General features: G+C 45.0%; 1 protein-coding gene across 4 annotated transcripts in view; it reads right to left on the bottom strand.

Moving 5' to 3' along the window:
• The window catches only part of LOC144497340 (cystathionine gamma-lyase-like), a 102,433-nt gene that overhangs the window by 19,472 nt on the left and 57,385 nt on the right, over nucleotides 1-25,576 (bottom strand). For all 4 annotated transcript variants that reach the window (XM_078218460.1, XM_078218461.1, XM_078218458.1 and 1 more), the window contains 3 exons: nucleotides 9,379-9,488; nucleotides 7,349-7,480; nucleotides 1,732-1,789 (listed from right to left, as the gene is read on the bottom strand). In XM_078218460.1, the coding sequence (XP_078074586.1) occupies nucleotides 1,732-1,789; nucleotides 7,349-7,480; nucleotides 9,379-9,488 (300 nt within the window). The remainder of the gene's footprint in view (nucleotides 1-1,731; nucleotides 1,790-7,348; nucleotides 7,481-9,378; nucleotides 9,489-25,576) is intronic.

The following is a 25,576-nucleotide window of genomic DNA, read 5'->3' as shown; positions in this document are numbered from 1 at the left end:
GGTTCTTGATTAGTAAGGGGATCGGGGGTTATGGGGAAAAGGCAGGAGAATGGGGATGAGAAAAATATCAGCCATGATTGAACGATGGAGCAGACGCGATGAGCCGAGTGGCCTAATTCTGCTCCAATGTTTTATGTCTTATACACAACTGCAATATTACTCCAAAGTGAGTGATTGCCCTCCCTAGGTACTGAATCAGGAAATGCCTTGTTCACCAACTGTAGCCCAGGGCACTTAAGGGAGTAGCCCGAGAAATAGTGGATGCATTGGTGGTCATCTTCCAAGATTCTATAGACTCTGGAACAGACTTTTGGGAGTGGGGGTGTGTGTGTGTGTATATATATAAAATATATGATATATAAACATATTTGCAAGTGCTAAGTACTAATAGAGAGAAATAGGCAATGCATAACTGACAAGTGGAAGCAATCGAATACAGGTTACTTTAAGGGTTGGGGCATGAATATGTGGATTGGAATACTTTTTGGTTGAGTGCATGGAGGAAAATAATTATAAATTGAAATGTGAAGGGAATGAAATTGGGAACAGGCACTCGGGAAGGAATTGGGAAAAATAGGTATGGTTTGGGGAGAAGACAGAAGAGTTTTCGTTTTGAAAACAGGACTTTTCAAAAAAGCAGTTGCATAATGAAAACTGATTTCACAAAGATGCGGCAGAAGCAAGAGAAAAGGGAGGGTTGGGATAGTTAGGTCAGCAATTTGGGGAACAAGATGTGTCCGGAGGAGAAAGGTTTAAGAACAAGGCTCTAAAATGAACTGATGGGGCACAACAACAAGTGATTGTAAGAGCAGAGTTCAGAGAATCTCTGCAGTGAAGGAGGCCATTCAGCCCATTGAGTCTGCACTGACACTCCAAAAGAGCATCCTACCCAAGCCCACACCCCCCACTATCCCTGTAACCTCACGCATTTATCCCTCTAATCATAGAATCCCAGTGCAGAAGGCGGCCATTCGGCCCATCAAGTCTGCACCCACTACAATCCCACCTGGGCCCTGTTCCTGTAACCCCTCGTATTTACCTTGTTAATTCCCCTGACACTATGGTCAATTTAGAATGGCCAATCCCCCTAACCCACACATCTTGGGACACTGAAGGGCGATTTAGCAAATCCACCTAACCTGCACGTCTTTAGACTGTGGGAGGAAACTCCTGCAGACACAGTGCGAACATGTAAACTCCAGAAAGTCAGTTGCCCAAGGTTGGAATCGAAGCCGGATCCCTTGCGCTGTGAGGCAGAAGTGCTAACTACTCTGCCACCCACGTTGATAAAAAAAAAATCAAAACAAGAGATAAAACTAGGAAGGGCACGGTTGGAGAAAACTGTATCGCAGATTATAGATTCCAGCAGACATTTACAGAGTCACAAAGCAGAACTGACAGCCATAAAGTTTAAGATATGGTACTGGATCATGAACATGAAAACAAAGGAATTCAAAAACTTTTGGGGCAACTGTAGCATTTTTATTTTAAATGAAATAGTTGCAAAAGATGCTTTGGTGTGAAGGTGACATTTTGTGAAATGATACTTATGTAAATGTATCCATTCACAACTGGAACCTGGGAGAGAGAGAGAGATGAAGCAATTCTCATGGATATCATAGCAATTCAAATCATTATAAACACATTACATTAGAATTTCACTACCTGATTTTTCAGACGTCATACATTAACACTAACAGCAGAGTTCATTTAAATCCCAAATGCTCTCACCATTCATGTATTTTGTCGCAGAATACATACAGATGTCAGCACCAAGAGCCAAAGGTCGCTAAAAAGAGAGAATAATTATTCCCATGGCAACACAAATACAAATCCGGCAGTCTATATTATGAATCATCAACTTCAATATAATTCTAAATGAGATTATTCATTCATACCCTATTCAAAGCATGATACTTCAAATTATTAGAAGGAAGGTGAAACCGTATTTATGCTGAAGTGTTAAGGTTGCACAAAGCACAACTGTAAACACATTAAACTTCCAACCTTGCAAATTTCACCAAGTTAGTGATTCTTCACAACATTTATAGTCAACTCCAGCTGAGAGCAGCTGACCAAAAAAACTCTGAAATAAAAACATTAAAATTGCTTTCCTTTCTCTTCCACTACCCAAATTATGAAGAATTTGCCTGCTTTCTGGAGTAAAAATACTTCACATGATGGGTGCTCCATATGTGTAATTGAAACAGCTGACAGGCTACTGGACTCCAGCAGCAGCAAAGAGGAGCTGCATTCTACCTTCAGGCGAATCCACACGTGCACTTCCAGCATCAAAAAGCACCAAATCTATTATTGCACATCGATTACCAGCTGCTAACTCAGCAAAGAGCAAGAATCATTGATCTTTATGACCCTACTACACCATCAATATAATCATCAGTTGCACTATTATCTTCCTTGCTGCATCCCCCACCCCATCTCCAACCTCCCAAAACAAATGACCAGTGTTGGTTCAATCTTTCAGATCAGAGTCTTTACTCAAGGGGACATTGTTCAATTGTAAAGTGAACTGAAAGTATAGCCAATGATAATTATCTGCATTATGTATGCAGACAGATGCACAGAATGTACACAAGCAATTGGTCATGTGTCCTCATTGACAAGAGAATCTATTGAAATATAGCTGACTGCAGAAGATTAAATGAGAGTGGGACCTCAGCTGTAATAAAAGGGTCAAGTCCAAAGATTGGGTTAAAACTTATTAAATAGTAAACTGTTAAAGTGGAATCTACTTTGCAAGCGACTTCAAAATATGAAGATCAATCACTCATTCTGGGCTTGAATCAGGAAAAACATCTTAGAATCAAAGTCACCAGAGTTGCACGTTAATAAGAAATGTTAACATTTCATCTGAAATTGGTAAATTACATAGGACAAATAAAATTAATACCTCAGCAAATAAGCCCAGCTTACTTAGGGTGGCACAAGGGCAGCACGGTAACACAGTGGTTAGCACTGCTGCCTCACGTCACCAGGGACCCAGGTTCAATTCCGGTCTTGGGTCACCGTCTGTGCGGAGTCTGCGCATCCTACCCGTGTCTGTGTGGGTTACCTCCAGGTGCTCCGGTTTCCTCCCACAGTCCAAAGATGTGCTGGTTAGGTACATTGAGAGAGAATTTAGCACGGCCAATGTACCCAAACAGGTGCCGGATTGTGGCAACTCGGGGATTTTCACAGCAACTTCATGGTTTATGTCACAAGTAGGCTTGCAATAACACTGCAAACTAAAAACAGCTGTTACTCAACTATGTTGATCATTCGGAGGATGCACTGCTTTGAAAGCATCCCAGGAATTTCCATGGAATAGAACATTACAGCGCAGTACAGGCCCTTCGGCCCTCGATGTTGCGCCGACCAGTGAAACCAATCTAAAGCCCCTCTAATCTACACTATTCCAATATCATCCATATGTTTATCCAATGACCATTTGAATGCTCTTAATGTTGGCGAGTCCACTACTGCTGCAGGCAGGGCATTCCACGCCCTTGCTACTCTGAGTAAAGAACCTACCTCTAACATCTGTCCTATATCTCTCACCCCTCAATTTAAAGCCATGTCCCCTCGTGCTAGCCATCACCATCCGAGGAAAAAGGCTCTCACTATCCACCCTATCTAATCCTCTGATCATCTTGTATGCCTCTATTAAGACACCTCTTAGCCTTCTTCTCTCTAACGAAAACAACCTCAAGCCCCTCAGCCTTTCCTCATACGATTTTCCCAAAATACCAGGCAGCATCCTGGTAAATCTCCTCTGCACCCTTTCCAACACTTCCACATCTTTCCTATAATGCGGCGACCAGAACTGTACGCAATACTCCAAATGTGGCCGCACCAGAGTTTTGTACAGTTGCAGCATGACCTCCTGGCTCTGAAACGCAATCCCTCTACCAATAAAAGCTAACACACCGTACGCCTTAACAACCCCATCAACCTGGGTACCAACTTTCAGGGATCTATGCACATGGACACCGAGATCTCTCTGTTCATCCACACTACCAAGTATCTTACCATTAGCCCAGTACTCTGTATTCCTGTTACTCCTTCCAAAGTGAATCACCTCACACTTTTCTGCATTAAACTCCATTTGCCACCTCTCAGCCAGCTCTGCAGCTTATCTATGTCCCTCTGTAACCTGCGACTTCCCTCCGCACTGTCCACAACTCCACCGACTTTAGTGTCATCCGCAAATTTACTAATCCATCCTTCCACGCCCTCATTCAGGTCATTAATAAAAATGACAAACAGCAGTGGCCCCAAAACAGATCCTTGCGGTACACCACTCGTAACTGAACTCCAGGATGAATATTTCCCATCAACCACAACCCTCTGTTTTCTTACAGCTAGCCAATTCCTGATCCAAACCACTAAATCACCCTCAATCCCATGTGTCCGTATTTTCTGCAAAAACGTACCATGGGGAACCTTATCAAATGCTTTGCTGAAATCCATATACATCACATCAACCGCTTTACACTCATCCACCTCTTTGGTCACCTTCTCAAAGAACTCAATGGCAATCATCGCTGGATTGCTGCTCTAATCCTTTAATTCTAACCTTTCTTGAGTAACTACTCTACTAAGAGAATCAGAACCATCCAAAGTGTTTGATTTAAATTGGAATATTAGATGGTTCCAGGTGCAGGGTAATTGCCCATCTAAAGTTTTAATTTCGGGGAATGGAATTTCTGGCCCTTGCAAGTATCTCATTACCCCAACTCACTTGCAAATTGATTTTTTTTCCAGACCTAAAGAAAAAGTACGAGTAGCAATAGAAATTTACAAAGTGACATCCATTGGACACACTATAAAATGGTAATGTTCCAAAGTCCGTTGGCCTGAAGGAGGTCTTATGGCACAGTGGTAGGACATCTACCTCTGGACCAGAAACTCTGGGTTCAAGTCCTATGCCAGGACTCGTTGGCTCTGTCCATAATGCGGTTCAACAGGCTGATAATTAGTTCAGAAGTCGCTCCACCACTTCCCTCACTATTCCGCAAGGGAAAAACAGTGTCAGTGTGACGATTCGCTAAAAATAAATTTGGTCTAAATACAATGATTCTTTAGAAAATAATGGACAAATTGTTTTGGGAGTTGTTACAGTCAAGAGTTCTACTAAAAGCTTGGCAAGAGAGAGAAAAGATAGTTCATCATAGTAAAGTGGAGACAGTGGCTGGCCATACATGGTGATGTGTTGGAGTCGCACGAAATAGAAGCGTGGCACCAAAAAAGATAAATCATATTTCGCATCATGTCCCAAAGCACTTCAGAGGCATTATAAAACAAACCATGACACCAGCCCACATAGGTTTACTTCTTATGGTAAAAGAGTGCATTGTTATCAAGTGATTAGATGAGGGAAAGTCAACAAATGGATAAAATGTTATCTACACAATATACCACAGGAAAAGGATTTGGGGACAGATTAACTATAAGGATACTACAGAAATGGCTTGATTACGGTAAAAAAAAATGGTGTGGGGGGTTCTCAAGTTACTGGAAGAGTCTTAAACATTAAATTTTAAAATAAGGCCTTCAACAAAATACAGTGGGTAGGACATAAGATGATATTCAAAAGGAGTGAAGATGAACGTACAGATAAAAATAACTCTTTCATTACAGGATAATGGATATCTGGAATTGGGCTTCCAGGGATGTAACTCAGTTGATAATTGTAAAAAGATGATCAGACATTTGATGAGAAAGATGAAAGACTCAGGTTGTGAACTATGTCTTCTGTTTCCCCCCCCCCTCCCCGCTCCCGAAGTCTAGGTAGATGTGCCAAAATGAGTCTTTTTCCTGCCCTTAACTCTTTCAGAAATGGACGTAATGTCAAAACTCATCCAAAGACCAAAATGATAAACAAACTTTACTGCTACCCCTACCAGATCTGTTGTGTTACATCATACTCGTCTGTCTTGCCCATTCTCACATGTCCATTGTAGCTGGCATGCAACTGCTCTCAGATGTCCATCATGTAACTACATCTAGGTCAAGCCTTCTTTCTGTTGCCCTCACTTTGCCCAAGAGATCTCTGTAGCTTTTCAGTTCTGATCACGTGCTTTAAGATTTTGTGTTCTGAATAATACTTTTTAAAAAGAGTTATTTTTGGTCTTGTAATTTCAAGCATCTCTTCATCTGTCTTATGGTCCAAATATGGAATTTTAAGTGTATATATTGGCACCCACGTTTCAAAGGGGTCTATTTCTTCCACAGATCTTTACTTATTGTCCAGGTTTCAGCGACACACAGGAAAGTGGATAGAATGCAACAACAGGAGTTTGTCTTCCCGCATTATAAGCTTGAGTTTTGTTAACATTTTCATCATCAAGTTATTTCTGGCCATCTCTAACCTTCTGATTTTGGCATCACATCTACTATCTTCTATTATCATTTGTCCCAAATAGACAAAAACTTGTTCCAGTGTGACTGCCCCATCCAATTCAATCTTCACCAGTTTCTTCTAATGTAATCCTTCCAATTACCACTGTGTCTTTTTGCCGATCATACTAAATCCGTTTTCTAAACTTCAACATTTTACTTGATCTATAATACTTTGTAGGATCTTTACTGATACTGAAAGTAGCGCTGTGTTCACAGAGAACTGCAAGATTGATATGTTCTTGTCTCCAACTTTTACCCCTGGAAATACATCTAATCCCCAGAATATTTTTGCAGTGAATAATTTTGGTGACAGTATATAGCCTCGTCATACTCCTCTCTTCTCTCCAAGCTGGCTGATACTCACTCATTTTATTACATTTAGAAAATTACATCAAGTTTATTGCCAAAATATTTCTTTAAAAATATCAAGGATTATCCAGAGCAAGCAGAGGAGTGAGGTTGAAGCATGAGATCAGCTACGATTATATTGAATGGCTGGACAGGGTTGTAGAACCAGATGGTCTTCTCCTGCTGGTGGTCCACAAAAAGCTTCTCAAGCAGGGCTGGATCTGGAATTATTTATAGAACTCATTATATTTCAAATGAATAGAAGCGGTAAGGTTTGAAATATGTAAAACTTTACACTACACAATGTTTTGTGGGGTGTACAATTAGCATAATGGTGCAACAATTTCTGCACCAGTGGGGGAACGATGCAACGTTATTGTTCTGTGTCAGATTGTACAAATTACACATCCTTCAATCCGAATACAAGACACAGCAATGGAAATTTTACTGAGCCGAGTACAATTAAATACAAAAAGCAGCATGAGCAAAGAAAGCAATATTCCAATTAAAAGAAATTTACTCATGTCAGATATTTGAAATACATCAGATATTTTTATTCCTTTTAGCACTCGGGATATTTGTGGACCTCCACCATTACCTGGAAATAGGCCGACATGAAAGTATTGTCCACGACCAGAATGATGTCTCCATGCTTGTGTACGGTTTCTGCACAAACTTTGATGTCTGTCACATTCATCATAGGGTTGGTAGGAGTCTCAATCCAGACAAGCTGTGAAAGGAAACAAACAGATTAGACATAGGGGTTTTGCAAAGGAGAATAATGATGGAAGTGATAATAAAGTGGAGCAGGCCGTTGACTTCTCAAAGGTCATGAACTAAGTCATAAATAAACCTGACACCATTTAGTGGATCTTCCCATCAGTCTCGAGCCTTGAACGTCCAGGAAGAGGCGAGAGGTGTTGCCTAATTGATTAGGCACCGTGATTATCTACCACATCCAGCTCAGTCTGCCTTACAGATCTCTGCCTCCCAGCTACATCTCTATATACCGAGTAAAACAATTAAATCAAATTGACAAACCGAGGGACAAATCAAAAGAGCAGCCCTTTAAAAGACGCACTGTGACAAACAAAAACAATCTACCAAGAAAACTTAAAATATCAAATCAACATGTGACAAAAAGGGGGTCTATAAAAACACCCCAGTCCCCACGGACTGTGGAAGGCCTCAATCGTATTGACAGATATTGCATGCTCCCTCTCAAAGGACACCCAGCTGAGAACAGCAGCAGTCGGGTCAGACAGCCCCCTTGACCCCCCACTGCCTCTACTTGATGAATGATGTGGCCTGGCCCAGGAGTAGGTTCACGAGGAGGTCATCCCTCACTGGGAGTCTCGTTATACTTTTTAAATGGAAAAAAATGACCAAAATGACCGCCCCTGGTGGGGCACGGTAACTAAAGCAAAATGTCAAAGAAAACATAACCACGTAAATTAAAACTGGGGTGATGATGCACTCCAGTAGCTCCTGTTTATGAAAAACAAAAATCAATAAGTTAAACAAATGACAAAAGCGACAGCTCCGGGTGAAGAACTGCAGCCAAAATGTCAAAAGGAAACTTGACTAATTAAATAAAAATATCATTCCGGGGTGATGAGGCACCCCTGCCCACACCGTTGGAAAAGGCCCGAAGTGTGCTGGTGGACACCACACGCTCTCACATGAAGGCCACCAAGCTGTGACTGTAGCTGCAGTAGTGGCTGACAGTCAAGTCAGATGACCACCTTGACTGCCCGCTGCTTGGGCCGCTAATGGCCACCTTGGCCAGGCCCAGCAGCAGGCTTATGAAGAGATATTCCTCTCTCCTCGTCTCCCACTGCACTGGAATGTTTCTTTATACCCTCTTGTGCACTGATAAAAATGAGCAACTAATTGAAAGCCTCGCCCCATGTTTATACCGAGTACATCAAGTTAACAAAGAGGGGAATAAATTAAAAGATCAAATGAAATTATACTTTTGAACAAAATGAAAGTTAATAAATTAAACACAAACGAGAGGGGTTGACAGGCCCTGGTGATGAACTGTAACAGATCAAAAGGAAACTTAATAAATTAGAAAGTAATTGTGGGGGGGGGGGGGTGATGAATCACCCTACGATGCCCACCGGTCACACAAGGTGTGAAGCATGCTGGTGGACACCATGCGCTCCTCTTTCCAAGGCTGTGCAGCTGTGAACGTTGCCGCAGTGGAGGGGCACAGACAGTCGGGTTGGACAACAACCTTGACTGCTTGACCCAGAAATGGCCACCTTGGCCAGGCCCAGCAGCTGGCTTACAAGGTCCTCCTCTGCACCAGGATTTCTCTTTATTCATGCTCTCAGTTCTTAATGGCCAGCACCTATACATCTTTAACGTAATTAACCAACCACTAACAGATCAGTACCAACCTTTAAATATAGTGGGCTTCTATATTGTTGAGTAGATGCCAGTGTGGTAGCTGTAATTAAATTAACCCAAAATCCCTCCTGTGCCACAATTAATTGTTTTAAGAATTGCATACATTCTTATTTAAACTTTTGTGCATTTTCTTAAGTTGTATCAAATGAGATGATGATTTTTGCTGCAAGACTGGTGGAAGGGAGCTGAGCTTAACTAACACATTCTTACCTTTGTGTTTGATTTAATAGCTGCATCTAGACATTTCATTGATGAGCAGTCAATAAAAGAGATTTCCAAACCCATTTCAGATGCAACTCTACGGAAGTATCGGTTTGTGCCTGAAATACAGAATGTTTTCAATAATACAGTGCTTTGTACATACTAAAGCATCTGAGCCTTCTTTTCATTGTGGCAATAAGGAAAGCAAGCTGCAGTTTCCAAACTACCTCAACAAAGAAAAAAAGCATAGCTACATTTTCCCTTTCCTTGGGTATCCTCTGCTCAAGTTTCAAGTGTTTACTTAGGATATTCAAGTCAGCTAGGCAACTGAAAACAACCTCGATCAATGTTATCTTAGATTTCCCTTCCTCTTTGCAACTTGGCGGATTTTAAAAAAATAAACGAAGCAGCACTTTTCTACACAGCTATTAGGAATGAAGGAGATGGGAGAATTTTGTCCATCCCTTATTCAATGTCACCAGTTAGAGACAAATCATGACACCTGAATTAATAGGAAATCTGTACTATCAAGTACAAATTCAAATGCTTGTTAAAACCAACACTCATTTACTCAATACAGCTGCAGGCAAGTTATGAATACAACTCAACCTAATACTTTTGAGATAAGGACAACACTGTAGAGATAAAAGCAAGTAGTGCTGGTGCCAGACAGAATATGGCTCAAATATGACGCAGGATAAAACAGCATACTGAGATTGCACATCATCTGGAGTTCAACCCAATGAACTGTCAGGGAAACATTTGGAGTTACTGTGGGAACTAAATAAATATTGGAAAAACCCAAAGCCACCTTAACAGGCCAAAATACTGATTCATCCATAACAATGTTAAACAGCCAGGTTAACAACGAAAGGTACTTATGAAGAGGTAAAGTTGGGTTAGATATAAAGCAGTAACTGAAAAGACCAGGGTCAAGGGGGAGCTTTTTTGTGGAGGAGGGGTCGTGAAACAAAGGGGAACATTTCTTGTGCAAAGAGAATTGGATGGCCAGTGAGCCGTATGGGAAGAAATTGTAATCAAAAAGACACAGCAAGTCAAAGAACTGGTTATTAGAAAAGCAATCAAACATTTCACTGAAAGTATGTATTAAAGGGGAGTTTTAAAAATGAGGCAGAGTTTAGGGAGAATTCCATGGCGTGCATCAGAGGCAGCTGAAGGCACAACTGCCAATGATTGACAAACACAGGGGAGAAAGCACAAGAGAACAGTGCCAGAAGAACAAAAAGATCTGCATGCCGAAGAGAAAACAGAGTTGGGGACTGAAGGTGATACAAGCATGGATTTAAAGATAATTATGAGAATTTTAAAACTGAAGCATCACGGACCAGAAGCCAAGTACGTCAGCAAGGGCAGAGATGAGCAGGATTTGGAAAATATAGGAGTAGGAAAGTTTTAGATGAACTGAAGATTAGAGAATGAAAGACAGGAATGGTCACATCTAATGGTGACAAAAGCAGGGAAGGAGGTGGAAATAAAGTCTTTGTGATGAAGCAGAAATTGTATTGGATATTCAAGTCAAGATCATATAGGGCTGAGAGATAATGAATTATATGGTTCAGCTCACAAGTAGTCAGCAAAGGAGATGAAATCAATCAGAAGAATGGAAAGTTTGCAACAGAGCAAAGTCAACAAGAAAGGACAGAAAGAAAGGTGGAGTTGCATTGTTGATTAAAGAGGATACTAATACAATATTGAGGAAAGATATTAGCATAGATGATGTGGAATCTGAACGGGTCAAGTTAAGAAACAGCAAGGGGCAAAAAACATTGGTGGGGGTGGTGGTATCCAGGCCAAACTGTAGTGGTAATGTTGGGAAAAGCATTAGACAGGAAATCAGAGATGCATGTGTTAAAGGAACATCCATGATTATGGGTGAATTTAATCTGCATATCGATTGGGAGAGTCAGGTTAGTCACAGTAAAATAGAGGAGGAATTTCTGGGGTGCATATGGGATGGTTTTCTGGAGCAATACATTGAGGAACCAACAAGGGAACAGGCCATCTTGGACAGGGTGTTGTGCAATGAGAAAGGATTAGTTGTGAGAGAACTCTTGGGGATGAGTGATCATAATATGGTGGAATTCTTTGTCAAGGTGGAAAGTGATATAGTTGATTCTGAATCTCAGTAAAGGTAACTATGATATGAGACATAAATTGGCCATGATGGACTGGGAAACATTACTGAAAGGAAAGGCAGTGGACAGGTATTTAAAGAACGAATAGGTGAATTCCAGAAGTTATTTATTCCTGTTTGGCACAAGAGTGGTAAGGGAATTGTGGCCAAACCATGGCTTACAAGGGAAATTAGAGACAACATCAGATTCAAGGAAGAAGCGTACAAATTGGCAAGAAAAATCAATCGGCCGGAGGATTGGGAGCAGTTTAAAATTCAGTAAAGTAGGACAAAGGGATTGATTAAGAAGGGATTGAATGTGAAAGCAAGCTAACACAGAACATAAAAACTGACTGTAAAAGTTTCCATAGGTACGCAAAGAGAAAAAGATTGACAAAAACGAATGTAGGTCCCTTACATGGGAGAATTGGGAGAATTGATAACAGGAAAACTGGCACTGGAGGGGGTGCAGAGGAGGCTCACTAGGCTGATTCCAGAGTTGAGAGGGATGGCTAATGAGGAGACTGGGGCCATACTCTTTGGAATTCAGAAGAATGAGGGGAGATCTTATAGAAACATAAGATTATGAAGGGAATAGATAAGATAGAAGCAGGGAAGTCGTTTCCACTGGCGGGTGCAACTAGAACTAGGGGACATAGCGTCAAAATAAGGGGAAGCAGATTTAGGACTGAGTTGAGGAGGAACTTCTTCACACATAGGGTTGTGAATCTGTGGAATTCCCTGCCCAGTGAAGCAGTTGAGGCTACCTCATTGAATGTTCTTAAGGCAAAGATAGATACATTTTTGAACAGTAAAGGAATTAAGGGTTATGGTGTGTGGGCGGGTAAGTGGAGCTGAGTCCACAAAAAGATTAGCCATGATCTTATTGAATGGCAGAGCAGGCTCGAGGGGCCAGATGGCCTCCTCCTGCTCCTAGTTCTTATGAAGAAACGGCCGAGGAATTAAATTTGTACTTTGCTTCAGTCTTCACAAAGGAAGACATGAATAATGTACCAGGAGTGCTGAGACAAACAAGTTTTAGTGAGGACTTGAAGGAAATCAGTATTAGTCGAGAAATGGTTTTGGGGAAATTGATAGGATTGAAAGTGGATAAATCTCCAGGTCCTGATAATCTTCATGCCAGAGTACCTCAGGAGGTGGCCCTGGAAACAGTAGGTTGATTGGTGGTTATTTTCAAAAATTCTGTGGACTCTGCAATAGTTCCTACAGATTGGAGGGTAGCTAATAAACCTGCTATTCAAAAAGAGGGGTACAGAGAAAACCGGGAACTATAGACCAGTGAGCCTAACGTCGGACTTGGGAAGTTGTTAGAGCCTATTATCAAGGATTTCATAACTCAGCATTTGGAATATGCTGAGTGGTATAATGAGACAAAGTCAGCATGGACTTACAGTGGTGAACCACTGTAGTTGTCTGTTAATGTGATAGTTTGTGTGATATGCCTGGACACGCCCCTGCTGCCTCAATCCGGGGCTCCGCCCTTCTCGGGGTATAAAGGTGTCTGTTCTCCGCCCCTTTTGCCTCAGTTCGGATTAGCCATCAGTTCGGGAGTGCTCCAGTTCTTTGTTAATAAAAGCCTGTTATTTCGCAACAACGAGTCTTTGCGTAATCAATGGTGCATCAATTTTATTAACAAAGATTTTGGGATGGAGCAACTCCTGAAACCTGACAGATTGGACTTGGATCCGCAGGCTGTTGGGGCCTCTAACTCTTTTGATCACTGGCTGCGCTGTTTTGAGACCTTCATCGCCTCCTCCTCCGCCGTCGTCGTAACCGACATCGACAAACTACACGTGCTCCACACCCGCGTCAGCTCACGTCTTCGCGATGATCCGAGACGCGGAAACTTACCAGGAGGCAATCGATCTCCTCAAGAGCCAGTACAACCAGCAGCCGAACGAAGTCGACACCAGACATCTGCTGGCCACTCGCAGACAGCAGCCCGCGGAATCGACTGAACAATTCCTGTGCAAACTGCGTGCACTCGGCAGAGCCTGCAACTGCAAGGCCATTTCAGCCGCCCAAAACGCCGACGACCTGATCAGTGATGCCTTTGTCGCGGGCATCAGGTCGACCTATATCCGGCAGCGCCTGCTGGAACAAGGTGGGCTGGACCTGAAGAAAACTGTGGAGTTTGCCGACTCGCTGGAGGTATCGTTCCGGAACCTCGAGGCCTACACCCCCGACCATGAGGGCGCACCGTGGACACCGCGACCGCAGCCATCTCTGTACCTGGGAGGGCCGCAAACCTACGCCACGCCCCAACGCCGAACTGACCACTGCGGCAGTCTCCGGAGGCCCGACGTGCTACTTCTGCGGCCTGGAGAAGTACCCACGACGACGCTGCCCGGCAAAAGACGCGATCTGCTCTGGTTGTGGTAAGAAGGGTCATTACCTGAAACTTTGCAGGGCAAAATCGGCCCCCAGGCCCAGCAGCGTGCGTGCGATCCGCGGGAAGCACTGTTTTCGACGCCATCGGCCATGTGCGATCTGCGGGAGCCGCCATTTTGGACGCCATCAGCCACGTGCGACCCATGGAGGCCGCCATCAGCCGCGTGCGACCCACGGGAGCAGTCATCTTGGGTGACGTCAGCCGAGTCATGGGGGCCGCCATTTTGGGAACCGTCCACCACATCGACTAATCTGACGGTGGCCTCAGTCGCATTGGACCAGGCCAGGCCTCACCAACTCGCCTGGTCTATGATGGACATCAAGGTAAACGGCCACACTACTAACTGCTTATTTGACAGTGGGAGTACGGAGAGTTTTATCCACCCTAACACGGTGAGGCGCTACGCACTGCCAATGCAGCAATCAATCTCCATGGCTTCAACGTCCCGGTCGGTGAATGTCCTCGGCTACTGTGTGGCAACTCTGACTGTATGGGGCATGGTGTACAAGAAGTGCAGGCTCCTCGTGCTGCCACAGCTCTGCGCTGCCATACTACTGGGGCTAGATTTCATGTGTCACCCTGGGAGTGTCACCATGGTGTATAATGGGCCTTTTCCCCCAATCTCCATCCAAAATCCACAGCTATTAGACCAGCCACCGTGCACCACCTGTGGTCTCTCGACCCTTAAAGCCGCCCCTCCCTCGCTCTTTGAACACCTCGCCCCCGACTGCAAGCCCATTGCCACCAAAAACAGACGGTACAGCGCTGAAGATAGAGCGTTTATCAAGTCCGAGGTGCGACGCCTCCTAGGGAAGTGGATCATTGAGGCCAGTACCAGTCCCTGGAGGGCTCAAGTGGTGGTTGTTAAGACTGGGGAGAAACATCGCATGGTTATTGACTACAGTCAGACCATTAACCGATACACGCAGCTGGAAGCGTATCCCCTTCCCCGCATATCTGACATGGTCAATCAGATTGTACAATATTGGGTGTTCTCCACCATTGATTTGAAGTCTGCACACCACCAGCTCCCTATCCGCCCGGAAGACCACCAATACACTGCCTTCGAGGCGGATGGCCGTCTCTATCACTTCCTTCGGGTCCCCTTCGGCATCACCAACGGGCTGTCGGTTTTCCAGCGTGAGATGGACCGAATGGTGGACCAGAACGGGCTGCGGGCCACCTTCCCACACCTGGATAACGCCCATCTGCGGCCATGATCAGCAGGACCACGACGCCAACCTGCAAAAATTCCTCCACACCGCCACACTCCTACATCTGACCTATAATAAAGGAGAAGTGCATATTCCGCACACACCACCTCGCCATCTTTGGTTGTGTTGTGGAGAATGGGGTGATCGGCCCAGATCCCGACCGCATGCGTCCCCTCCTGGAACTTCCCCTTCTCACCACCCTCAAAGCATTGAGGAGATGCCTAGGCTTCTTCTAATACTACGCCCAGTGGGTCCCCAATTATGCGGACAGAGCCCGTCCGCTCATCAAATCCACATCTTTTCCCCTAGCGACGGAGGCTCGGCTGGCCTTTGACCGCATCAAAGCGGATATCGCGAAGGCCACGATGCACACTGCAGACGAATCCACCCCATTCCAGGTGGAGAGCGATGCGTCTGATTTTGCCCTAGCCGCCACTCTTAACCAGGCGGGCAGACCCGTGGCTGCCTTCTCGCACACCCTCCAGGGCCCTGAGATTCAGCACTCCTCTGTCAAAAAAGAGGCACAAGCCAACGCGGAGGCTGTGCGGCACTGGCGCCACTACTTAGCTGGCGAACGGTTCACCCTGCTCACGGACCAACGGTCCGTTGCCTTTATGTTCAGTAACGCACAGCGGGGAAAAATCAAGAACGATAAGATTTTGAGGTGTAGGATCGAGCTCTCCACCTACAATTATGACATTTTATACCGGCCTGGGAAGCTCAATGAGCCCCCAGACACCCTGTCCCGGGGGACCTGTGCCAGCGCGAACCTAGACCGGTTACAGACTCTCCACGATGACCTCTGCCACCCGGGGGTTACCAGGTTCTTCCACTTCATCAAGGCCCGGAACCTGCCCTAATCCATCGAGGAAGTCAGGTCTGTAACCAGGCACTGCCAAGTCTGCGCGGAGTGCAAGCAGCACTTCTATCGGCCAGACAGAGCGCACCTTATCAAAGCCACTCGCTCTTTCGAACGCCTGAGCATTGACTTCAAAGGCCCCCTCCCCTCCTCTGACCGCAACATATACTTCCTCAACGTCGTTGATGAGTATTTGCGGTCTCCCTTTGCTATCCCCTGCCCGGATATGACCTCGGCCACAGTCGTCAGGGCCCTGCACAGCCTCTTCACCCTGTTTGGTTTCCCAGGCTATATTCATAGCGACCGGGGTTCCTCTTTTATGAGTGACGAGCTGCGCCAGTACCTACTCTCCAAAGGCATAGCCTCGAGTGGGACCACCAACTACAACCCCAGGGGAAACGGACAGGTGGAGAGGGAGAATGCGACAGTCTGGAAGGCCGTTTTATTAGCTCTCCGGTCTAAGGGTCTTCCAGTCTCCCGCTGGCAAGAGGTCCTCCCTGATGCGCTACACTCAATTAGGTCACGACTGTGCACGGCTACCAACGCCACCCCTCATGAGCGGCAGATCAAGCCCCCGACGACACAAAACTGGCAGGACTTGCAGACAGTGAGGAACATAGTCAGAGGCTACAGAAGGATATAGATAGGCTGGAAATTTGGGCAAGGAAATGGCAGATGGAGTTCAATCCTGATAAATGCGAAGTGATGCATTTTGGTGGGAATAATGTAGGGAGGAGCTACACGATAAATGGAAGAACCATAAAGGGTGTAGAGACGCAGAGGGACCTGGGTGTGCAAGTCCACAGATCTTTGAAGGTGACGTCACAGGTGGAGAAGGTGGTGAAGAAGGCATATGGCATGCTTGCCTTTATAGGACGGGGCATAGAGTATAAAAGTTGGGGTCTGATGTTGCAGATGTATAGAACGTTGGTTCGGCCGCATTTGGAATACTGCGTCCAGTTCTGGTCGCCACACTACCAGAAGGACGTGGAGGCTTTGGAGAGAGTACAGAGGAGGTTTACCAGGATGTTGCCTGGTATGGAGGGGCTTGGTTATGAGGAGAGATTGGGGAAACTGGGGTTGTTCTCCTTGGAAAGACGGAGGATGAGGGGAGACTTAATAGAGGTGTATAAAATTATGAAAGGCATGGATAGGGTGAACGGTGGGAAGCTTTTCCCCGGGTCGGTGGTGACGTTCACGAGGGGTCATAGGTTCAAGGTGAAGGGGGGAGGTTTAACACAGATATCAGAAGGACATATTTCACACAGAGGGTCGTGGGGGCCTGGAATGTGTTGCCGGGCAAGGTGGTGGAGGCGGACACACTGGGAACGTTTAAGACTTACCTAGACAGCTATATGAACGGAGTGGGAATGGAGGGATACAAAAGAGTGGTCTAGTTTGGACCAGGGAGCGGCGCGGGCTAATTGTTCCTTGTTTCTCGTTTCAAGGCTTCATTCTATGATCATCTTGCTGGTGCCAGTACAGAGCGAGACTGCGGATAGTTGGGAACCTGTCTCGGGGGCAGGGAATTCATATGGTGTTCGTGGAAGTGGAAATGACTAGGGTTGGGAAGCATTTTCCGATCAGGGCCAGTGTGATCTCCTGGACTCGTTTCGATCGCCTCAGGGGGTCGGAGAGGAATTTCCCAGATTTTTTTTCCCCATATTGGCCCTGGGGTTTTCACTCTGGGTTTTCGCCTCTCCCTGGAGATCACATGGTCTGGAATGGGGGGTTGGGGGTGAGTTAATAGGTTGTAATGAACAAAGCATCGTAGCTGTGAGGGACAGCTCGGTGGATAGGATATTGGTATGTAGATAGGCTGGAAAATTGGGCGGGGATCCTGGATTCAGGATTCAATCCTGGACCGGGGAGCGGCGCGGGCTTGGAGGGCCGAAGGGCCTGTTCCTGTGCTGTATTGTTCTTTGTTCTTTGTTCTTGTTCTTTGAATGTTTGTTTTCCCCAGGAAGTCTCCTCGGGGACTTCACTACCGTCGTGCCTGACGTCCCCAGGCCCTGTCCTGCTCCGGAAGCACGTGCGGACCCATAAATAGGGCTCCCTGGTCGAAACGGTCCGGCTCCTCCACGCCAACCCCCAATACGCCTATGTGGCGTATCGCGACGGGTGGGAGGACACGGTCTCCATTCGCGATCCAACCCTCGCAGGTACTCCATCCCACGGCCCCTCACCCCCAGCTCCCAACGTTGTCCATGATGCACCAGGGTCGTAGCACGCTCATCTAGCCCCCGTGTACGGCACGCCTGAGCCCCAGGAGCAGGCTCCACACACCCGGCAGTCTGAAGGCGCTCCGGACGTCTTCACCAGTTATGGACTGGCGCCTGACTCATCACCGTGGCCTTCTAACCGGCACCACGGCTGACATTGCGGCGGTCGCAGCGGCAGATCAAGCCCCCGGGGAGACTGAACTTGTAATTCTGTGACTGTCGTTCCACCACCTCGTCCCCGCCGAACCTTTTTTAAACATGGGGGTGAATGTGGTGAACCACTGTAGTTGTCTGTTTATGTGATAATTTATGTGATATGCCTGGACACGCCCCTGCTGCCTCAATCCGGGGCTCCGCCCTTCTCGGGGTATAAAGGTGGCTGCTCTCCCCCCCTTTTGCCTCAGTTCGGATTAGCTATCGGTTCGGGAGTGCTCCAGTTCTTTGTTAATACAAGCCTGTTATTTCGCAACAACGAGTCTTTGCGTAATCAATGGTGCATCACTTACAAAAAGGGAAATCATGCCTGATGAATCTCCTGGAATTCTTTGAGGATGTAACTAGTAGAGTTGACCAAGGAAAACCAGTGGATATGGTTTATTTCGACTTTCAGAAGGGTTTCGACAAGGTCTCACATAACAGACCACTATGGGATTGCAGGTAATGTTTTCAGATGGATAGAAAGCTGGTTAGCAGATAGGAAGCAAAGACTTGGCATAAATGGGTGTTTTTCTGATTGGCTGTCAGTAATTAGTGGAGTTCCCCAACTGTTGACATTATATATCAATGATTTGGAAGAGGGAACTGAATGTATTATCTCAATTTGCAGATGATACAAAGTTGAGTGGGAGTGTGAGCTGTGAGGAGGATGCAGAGATGCTTCGGCGTGATTTAGACAGGCCGGGTGTGTGGGCATCTGCATGGCAGATGCAGTATAATGTGGATAAATGTGAGGTTTTCCACTTTGGCAACAATAATAGGAAGATCGATTATTACTTGAATGGGTGTAAATTGAGAGAGGTGGATACTCAGCAAGATCTTGGTGTCCTCGTGCATCAGTCGCTGAAAGTAAGCGTGCAGGTACAGCAGGCAGTAAAGAAGGCAAATGGTATGTTGGCCTTCATAGTGAGAAGATTTGAATATAGGGATAGGGGTGTTTTGCTGCAGTTGTATGGGGCAGTGGTGAGGCCACACCTGGAATATTGTGTGCAGCTTTGATGTCCTTATCTGAAGAAGGATGTCCTCGCTAGAGAGAGAGCACAGCGAGGGTTTACCAGACTCATTCCTGGGAAGACAGTCTCTCCTCATATGACAGACCTATGTCGCTTAGGATTATAGTCACTGGAGTTTAGAAGAGTGAGGGGGGAATCTCATAGAAACTTATAATATTCTAACAGAGTTAGACAGGGTAGATTCAGAAAGAATGTTCCCGAAGGCAGGGGGGAATCCAGAACTAGGGGTCATAGTTTAAGGATAAGGGGTAAATCAGGATATTGAATTCGATGATCAGCCATGATCAAAATGAACGACGGAGCAGGCTCGAAGGATTTACTCCTGCTTCTAGTTTCTATCAGTCACAGGGGTTCTAAGGCAAGTTTGGGAAAGAAAGCAGTGGAGGGAGTGCAGCGAAGCACAAGGTCTACATTTCCCTTGTGGAGTGTAACTCATCACCTGTTCCTCCAGAAATCCCCACCCCAAAAAAAATCCATACTGAGGGGCTGCTTCAGACTGGCAGAAAACTGCCAGCTGCTCTCCCACTCGGGTAAAAATTAAAATGGCAATTCAGACCAGAGTGTCATCAGGATACAATTTGTACCTTTCAGAAACAACCAAACCAGTTTCCAGCTGGTGTCTTTGTTGCCTTGGTTACCAAGATTAGTAAAGGGAGACCAAAACACAAGATTCCTATTTCAATTTAACTGTCTGCAAACCAAGTCTCTAAGAGATGAATGTTTTGCATAAATTATAACCAAGGCAATGCAAACCAAAGCCCAAATCCTCTGGTCTCGGGATAGTCGGAGACAGCACATACTTACAGGATCCCTTGGAAGTCTCAATGCAAGGAGTCCACAGAATTTTCAACTTTGGCACACAGTGGGTAGCACTGCTGTCTCAGTGCCAGGGACCCGGTTCAATTCCCGGCTTGGATCACTGTCTGGGCAGAGTCTGCACGCTCTCCCCATGTCTGTATGGGTTTCTTCCAGGTGCTCGGATTTCCTCCCACAGTCCGAAAGACATGCTGGTTACGTGCAGTGGCCATGCTAAATTCTCCCCCGGCGTACCCGAACAGGTGCCAGAGTGTGGTGACAAAGGGATTTTCACAGTAACTTCACTGCAGTGTTAACGCAAGCCTACTTGTGACACTAATAAATAAACTTTACGATGGGCAATAACCCAGTTTCCCAGGACCCTCTGCAAAGGTCTCCAACTCCTAGTCAAAGTCAGAGAGTTAGGAGGTGTTAAGGATTAGATCAGAAAGTATATTAAGTTAGCCTTGACCCCACCTTTTTGATTTCGACATTAGTGCGAGCATAAGATGTTTCACTCCAGGTATGATTCTGTTGACCACTTGGAAGCTTTTATTAAAACAAACTTTATTTCACAACACAGTTAAAATAACAAAAATTAGCATAACTTATCAATCCATAGAAACCATCGAAAATTATAGCTCAGAAACAGGCCTTTAGGCCCTTCTTGTCTGTGCCGAACCATTTTTTGCCTAGTCCCACTGACCTGCACTTGGACCATATCCCTCCACACCCCTCTCATCCATGAACTCGTCCAAGTTTTTCTTAAATGTTAAAAGTCACCCCGCATTTACCACTTTATCCGGCAGCTCATTCCACACTCCCACCACTCTCTGCGTGAAGAAGCCCCGCCTAATATTCCCTTTAAAATCTTTTCTCCTTTCACCCTTAACCCATGCCCTCTGGTTTTTTTCTCCCCGAGCCTCAGTGGAAAAAGCCTGCTTGCATTCACTCCATCTATACCCATCAAAATCTTATACACCTCTATCAAATCTCCCCTCATTCCTCTACGCCCCAGGGAATAAAGTCCCAACCTATTCAATCTCTCTCTGTAACTCAGCTTCTCAAGTCCCGGCAACATCCTTGTGAACCTGCTCTGCACTCTTTCAACCTTATTTACATCCTTCCTGTAACTAGGTGACCAAAACTGTACACAATACTCTAAATTTGGCCTCACCAATGCCTTATATAACCTTGTAAGAAGTTTAACAACACCAGGTTAAAGTCCAACAGGTTTATTTGGTAGCAAAAGCCACACAAGCTTTCGGAGCTCCAAGCCCCTACTCGATACTCGGATTTATAAAGACCAATGTACCAAAGGCACTCTTTACGACCCTATCCACCTGTGACGTCACTTTCAGGGAATTCTGTACCTGTATTCCCAGATCCCTCTGTTCAACTGCACTCTTCAGAGTCCTACCATTTACCCTGTACGTTCTACTTTGGTTTGTCCTTCCAATGTGCAATATCTCACTTGTCTGCATTAAATTCCATTTGCCATTTTTCAGCCCATTTTTCTAGTTGGTCCAAATCTTTCTGCAAGCTTTGAAAACCTTCCTCACTGTCCACTGCACCTCCAATCTTTGTATCATCAGCAAATTTGCTGATCCAATTCACCACATTATCATCCAGATCATTGATATAGATGACAAACAACAATGGACCCAACACCGATCCCTGCGGCACACCACTAGTCACAGGCCTCCATTCAGAGAAGCAATCCTCCACAACCACTCTCTGGCTTCTTCCATTGATGATGTGGAGATGCCGGCGTTGGACTGGGGTAAACACAGTAAGAAGTTTAACAACACCAGGTTACAGTCCAACAGGTTTATTTGGTAGCAAAAGCCACACAAGCTTTCGAGGCTCTGAGCCCCTTCTTCCATTGAGCCAGTGTCTTATCCAATTTACTACCTCCCCATGTATACCCAGTGACTGAACCTTCCTAACTAACCTCCCATGAAGGACCTTGTCAAAGGCCTTGCTGAGATCCAGGTAGACAACATCCACCGCCTTCCCTTCATCTACTTTCCTGGTAACCTCCTCAAAAAACTCTAACAGATTGGTCAAACATGACCTACCACGCACAAAGCCATGTTGACTCTCCCTAATAAGTCCCTGTCTATCCAAATATTTGCAGATCCTTTCCCTTATCACACCTTCCAATAACTTGCCCACCACCAACATCAAACTTACTGGCCTATAATTTCCCGGATTTCTTTTGGAACCTTTTTTAAACAACGGAACAACATGAGCCACCCTCCAATCATCAGGCACCTCCCCCGTGAATACGGGATAAATGTGATACATTTTAAATATGTCCGCCAGGGCCCCTGCAAGTTCAACACTAGCTTCCTTCAAGGTCCGTGGGAATATCCTGTCCGCTCCTGGGGATTTATCCACTCTGATTTGCCTCAAGACAGCAAGCACCTCCTCCCCTTTAATCTGTTAGGGTTCCTTGACCTCCCTACCTGTTTGCCCTATTGCCGTAGACTCCATGCCCGTTTCCTCAGTAAAAACATTTAGTATCTCCTCCATCTCTTTTGGTTCCATACACAGTCTACCACTCTGGTCTTCAAGAGGACCAATTTTATCCCTCACTATCCTTTTGCTCCTAACATACCTATAGAAGCTCTTTGGATTTTCCTTCACTCTGTCTGCCAAAGCAATCTCCTGTCTTCTTTTAGCCCTCCTGATTTACCTCTTAACTCGCTTCTTGCACTTCTCGAGCATCTGATCTGCTCCTTGCTGCCTGTATGTACATTTCATACAACTCTTTCTTCCTCTTAATCAGTGTTACAATCTCCCTCGAGAACCATGGTTCCTTATTCCTATTTACTTTGCCTTTAATACTGACAGGAACATACAAACTCTGCACTCTCAAAATTTCTCCTTTGAAAGCCTCCCACTTTCCATTTACATCCTTACCAGAGAACAGCCTGTGCTAATCCACACTTCCCAGATCCCTTCTCATTTCATCAAATTTGGCCTTTTTCCAGTTCAGAACTTCAACCTGAGGACCAGATCTATCCTTATCCATAATCAGGTTGAAACTAATGGCATTATGATCACTGGATCCAAAGTGTTCCTCACACTCACATCCATCACCTGCCCTAACTCATTCCCCAATAGGAGATCCAATATCGCATCCTCTCTCGTTGGCACCTCTATAGACTGATGTAGAAAATTTTCCTGAACACATTTTACAAACTCTACCCCGTCTAAACCTTTAACAGGAGGCGAGTCCCAATCTATATGTGGAAAATTAAAATCCCCTACTATCACAACTTTGTGTTTCTTGCAGTTGTCAGCTATCTCTCTGCTGATTTACTCCTCCAATTCTCGCTGACTATTGGGTGGTCTATAATACAACCCCATTAATGTGGTCATACCTTTCCTGTTTCTCAGCTCCACCCATAGGGCCTCTGTAGACAAGCTCCCTAATCTATCCTGCCCAAGTACCACTGTAACATTTTCCCTGACCAACAATGCCAAACCCCCCCCCCCCCCCCCCCCCCCCCCCCCCCCACCCCCCACACCTTTTATCCCTCTGCCTCTATCCCACCTGAAACATTGGAACCCTGGAACATTGAGCTGCCAGTCCTGCCCCACCTGTAGCCAAGTTTCACTAATGGCTATAATGTCATATTTCCATGGTGTCTATCCACGCCTTCAGCTCATCTGCCTTCCCCACAATACTCCTGCCTGAGTACCGCTTACACATGACAAGCTATAATTCTTTATAGTTTGAATTTAAGCAATATCTCCACTGACATACATCCTTCTTCAGAACCAGTTCGTATAAAAACATTTAGCTCATGTGGAAACTAACTTTCCAGCCTTTTTAACACTTCTGGTCAGAGATCCAGAAAGTGTAAGGGATAATCATTAAGACAACATATATTGGAAGGAATAATTATTAGGACAAGTAGGAGATAATAATTAACATAGAAGAGATAATCACTACTTAAGAAGTTCTCATATATCATCACATATCTTATTAAGCATATACTTGTACCCTTTTAAGTGCACAATACCTTACCAGGTCAGTACACATGGATACTCACATAAATGAACATAAAGGCTAAAAGAAGTCAAGGAAACACACAGAAGCTGAAAGTAATTTCTTAAATAAACGTGAGAAAGTCAGACAACGGGAAAAAAGACTTGGCATAGCAGGATGCCCTACAATGGTTGAACAAACAACAACCTTGGCTGATTAGACAATAAACTTCAGATAAGAAGGCAAGATGTAACCACAGTGATATCATAGCACATTCATTAGTGACCAATCAGAAAGAAGGCAGATAACATAGGTCTAGTAAACCATGGTGGCTAACGAAAAGTGGCCTTGGGGTCTGCAACAAAAAAACCTTGACTGTAAGATAAGAATTATGAAATATGAAGCTAAATGTGGATTTAGAGCACTGGTTTTTTGGATTCATCTGGAAATCCCGGCTTTATTGAAATGTATTAGCTAATAAAGCCTTGCTGCCTGGAAGATCAAGACTCAGACTCTCTATTCTGATTGATGAACTCTTCTTGCCGTCCACGGGGAACCACGGCAAAAGACACCCGTCTTCTAACTCCCACACAGCAGTCTCCAGAGAAAGAGCCAACTTCAAACAGCTAGCAAATCCCAAGAGAGAAAGAGAGCTGTTTCTTCTCTCTACAGCTTCCAGGCAGCAACTGAGTTTGTTTTCTCTCTGTGAGCCTAGCCCTGCCCAGTCATATGTCTTTTCTGTCAATCAACGCAATCAAGCCCCACTCTGAAAAAACCCACTCTGAAAAAACCCAGCTTAGATTAAAACAAATTTTCCAGCAATTAAGGTCAATTATGCTTCCACAGCACCAACATGCAGGCTATTGGTTATAGACAAAGCAGCATCGATACATCAAATTGACTGCTAAAATAAACATGACAAATACATTTCTTAAAGGCAAAGTATTGTCATAGAGGGTTCTTACTTACTAACCTGGACAATCACCAAGGAAATGTTAGAGAAAAACCACATCCAACTCCTGGGTAACTATATAACTGAAACCTCACACCCTACCAACCCACTCTCAACACCCTACCCATTTACTTCATTCACCAACACACTGCAAAGTTATTTCAATATCCTGAAGCTTTTCAGTGTGTTAGCGAATGGAGATTGACCAAAATATGGCTGCTCGTGCTGTGAAGGAAAGGTGTGGTTTGGCTTCCCCAACTATCCTGCACTAAGATGACATTCTCCAGGCATGCTCTGCATTTCTGAAAAAGTCAGCTAGAAATGCAGTGCTCCACTTTACAAGGAAAAAAAATGATAGCCATTCCTTAAAAGATTCAATCCCATAC

This window comes from Mustelus asterias, chromosome 8, assembly GCF_964213995.1.
Source record: "Mustelus asterias chromosome 8, sMusAst1.hap1.1, whole genome shotgun sequence".
NCBI classification, from domain to species: domain Eukaryota; kingdom Metazoa; phylum Chordata; class Chondrichthyes; order Carcharhiniformes; family Triakidae; genus Mustelus; species Mustelus asterias.
Note: the sequence above shows the minus strand (reverse complement) of the source record. Positions and strands in the feature narration are given on the sequence as shown.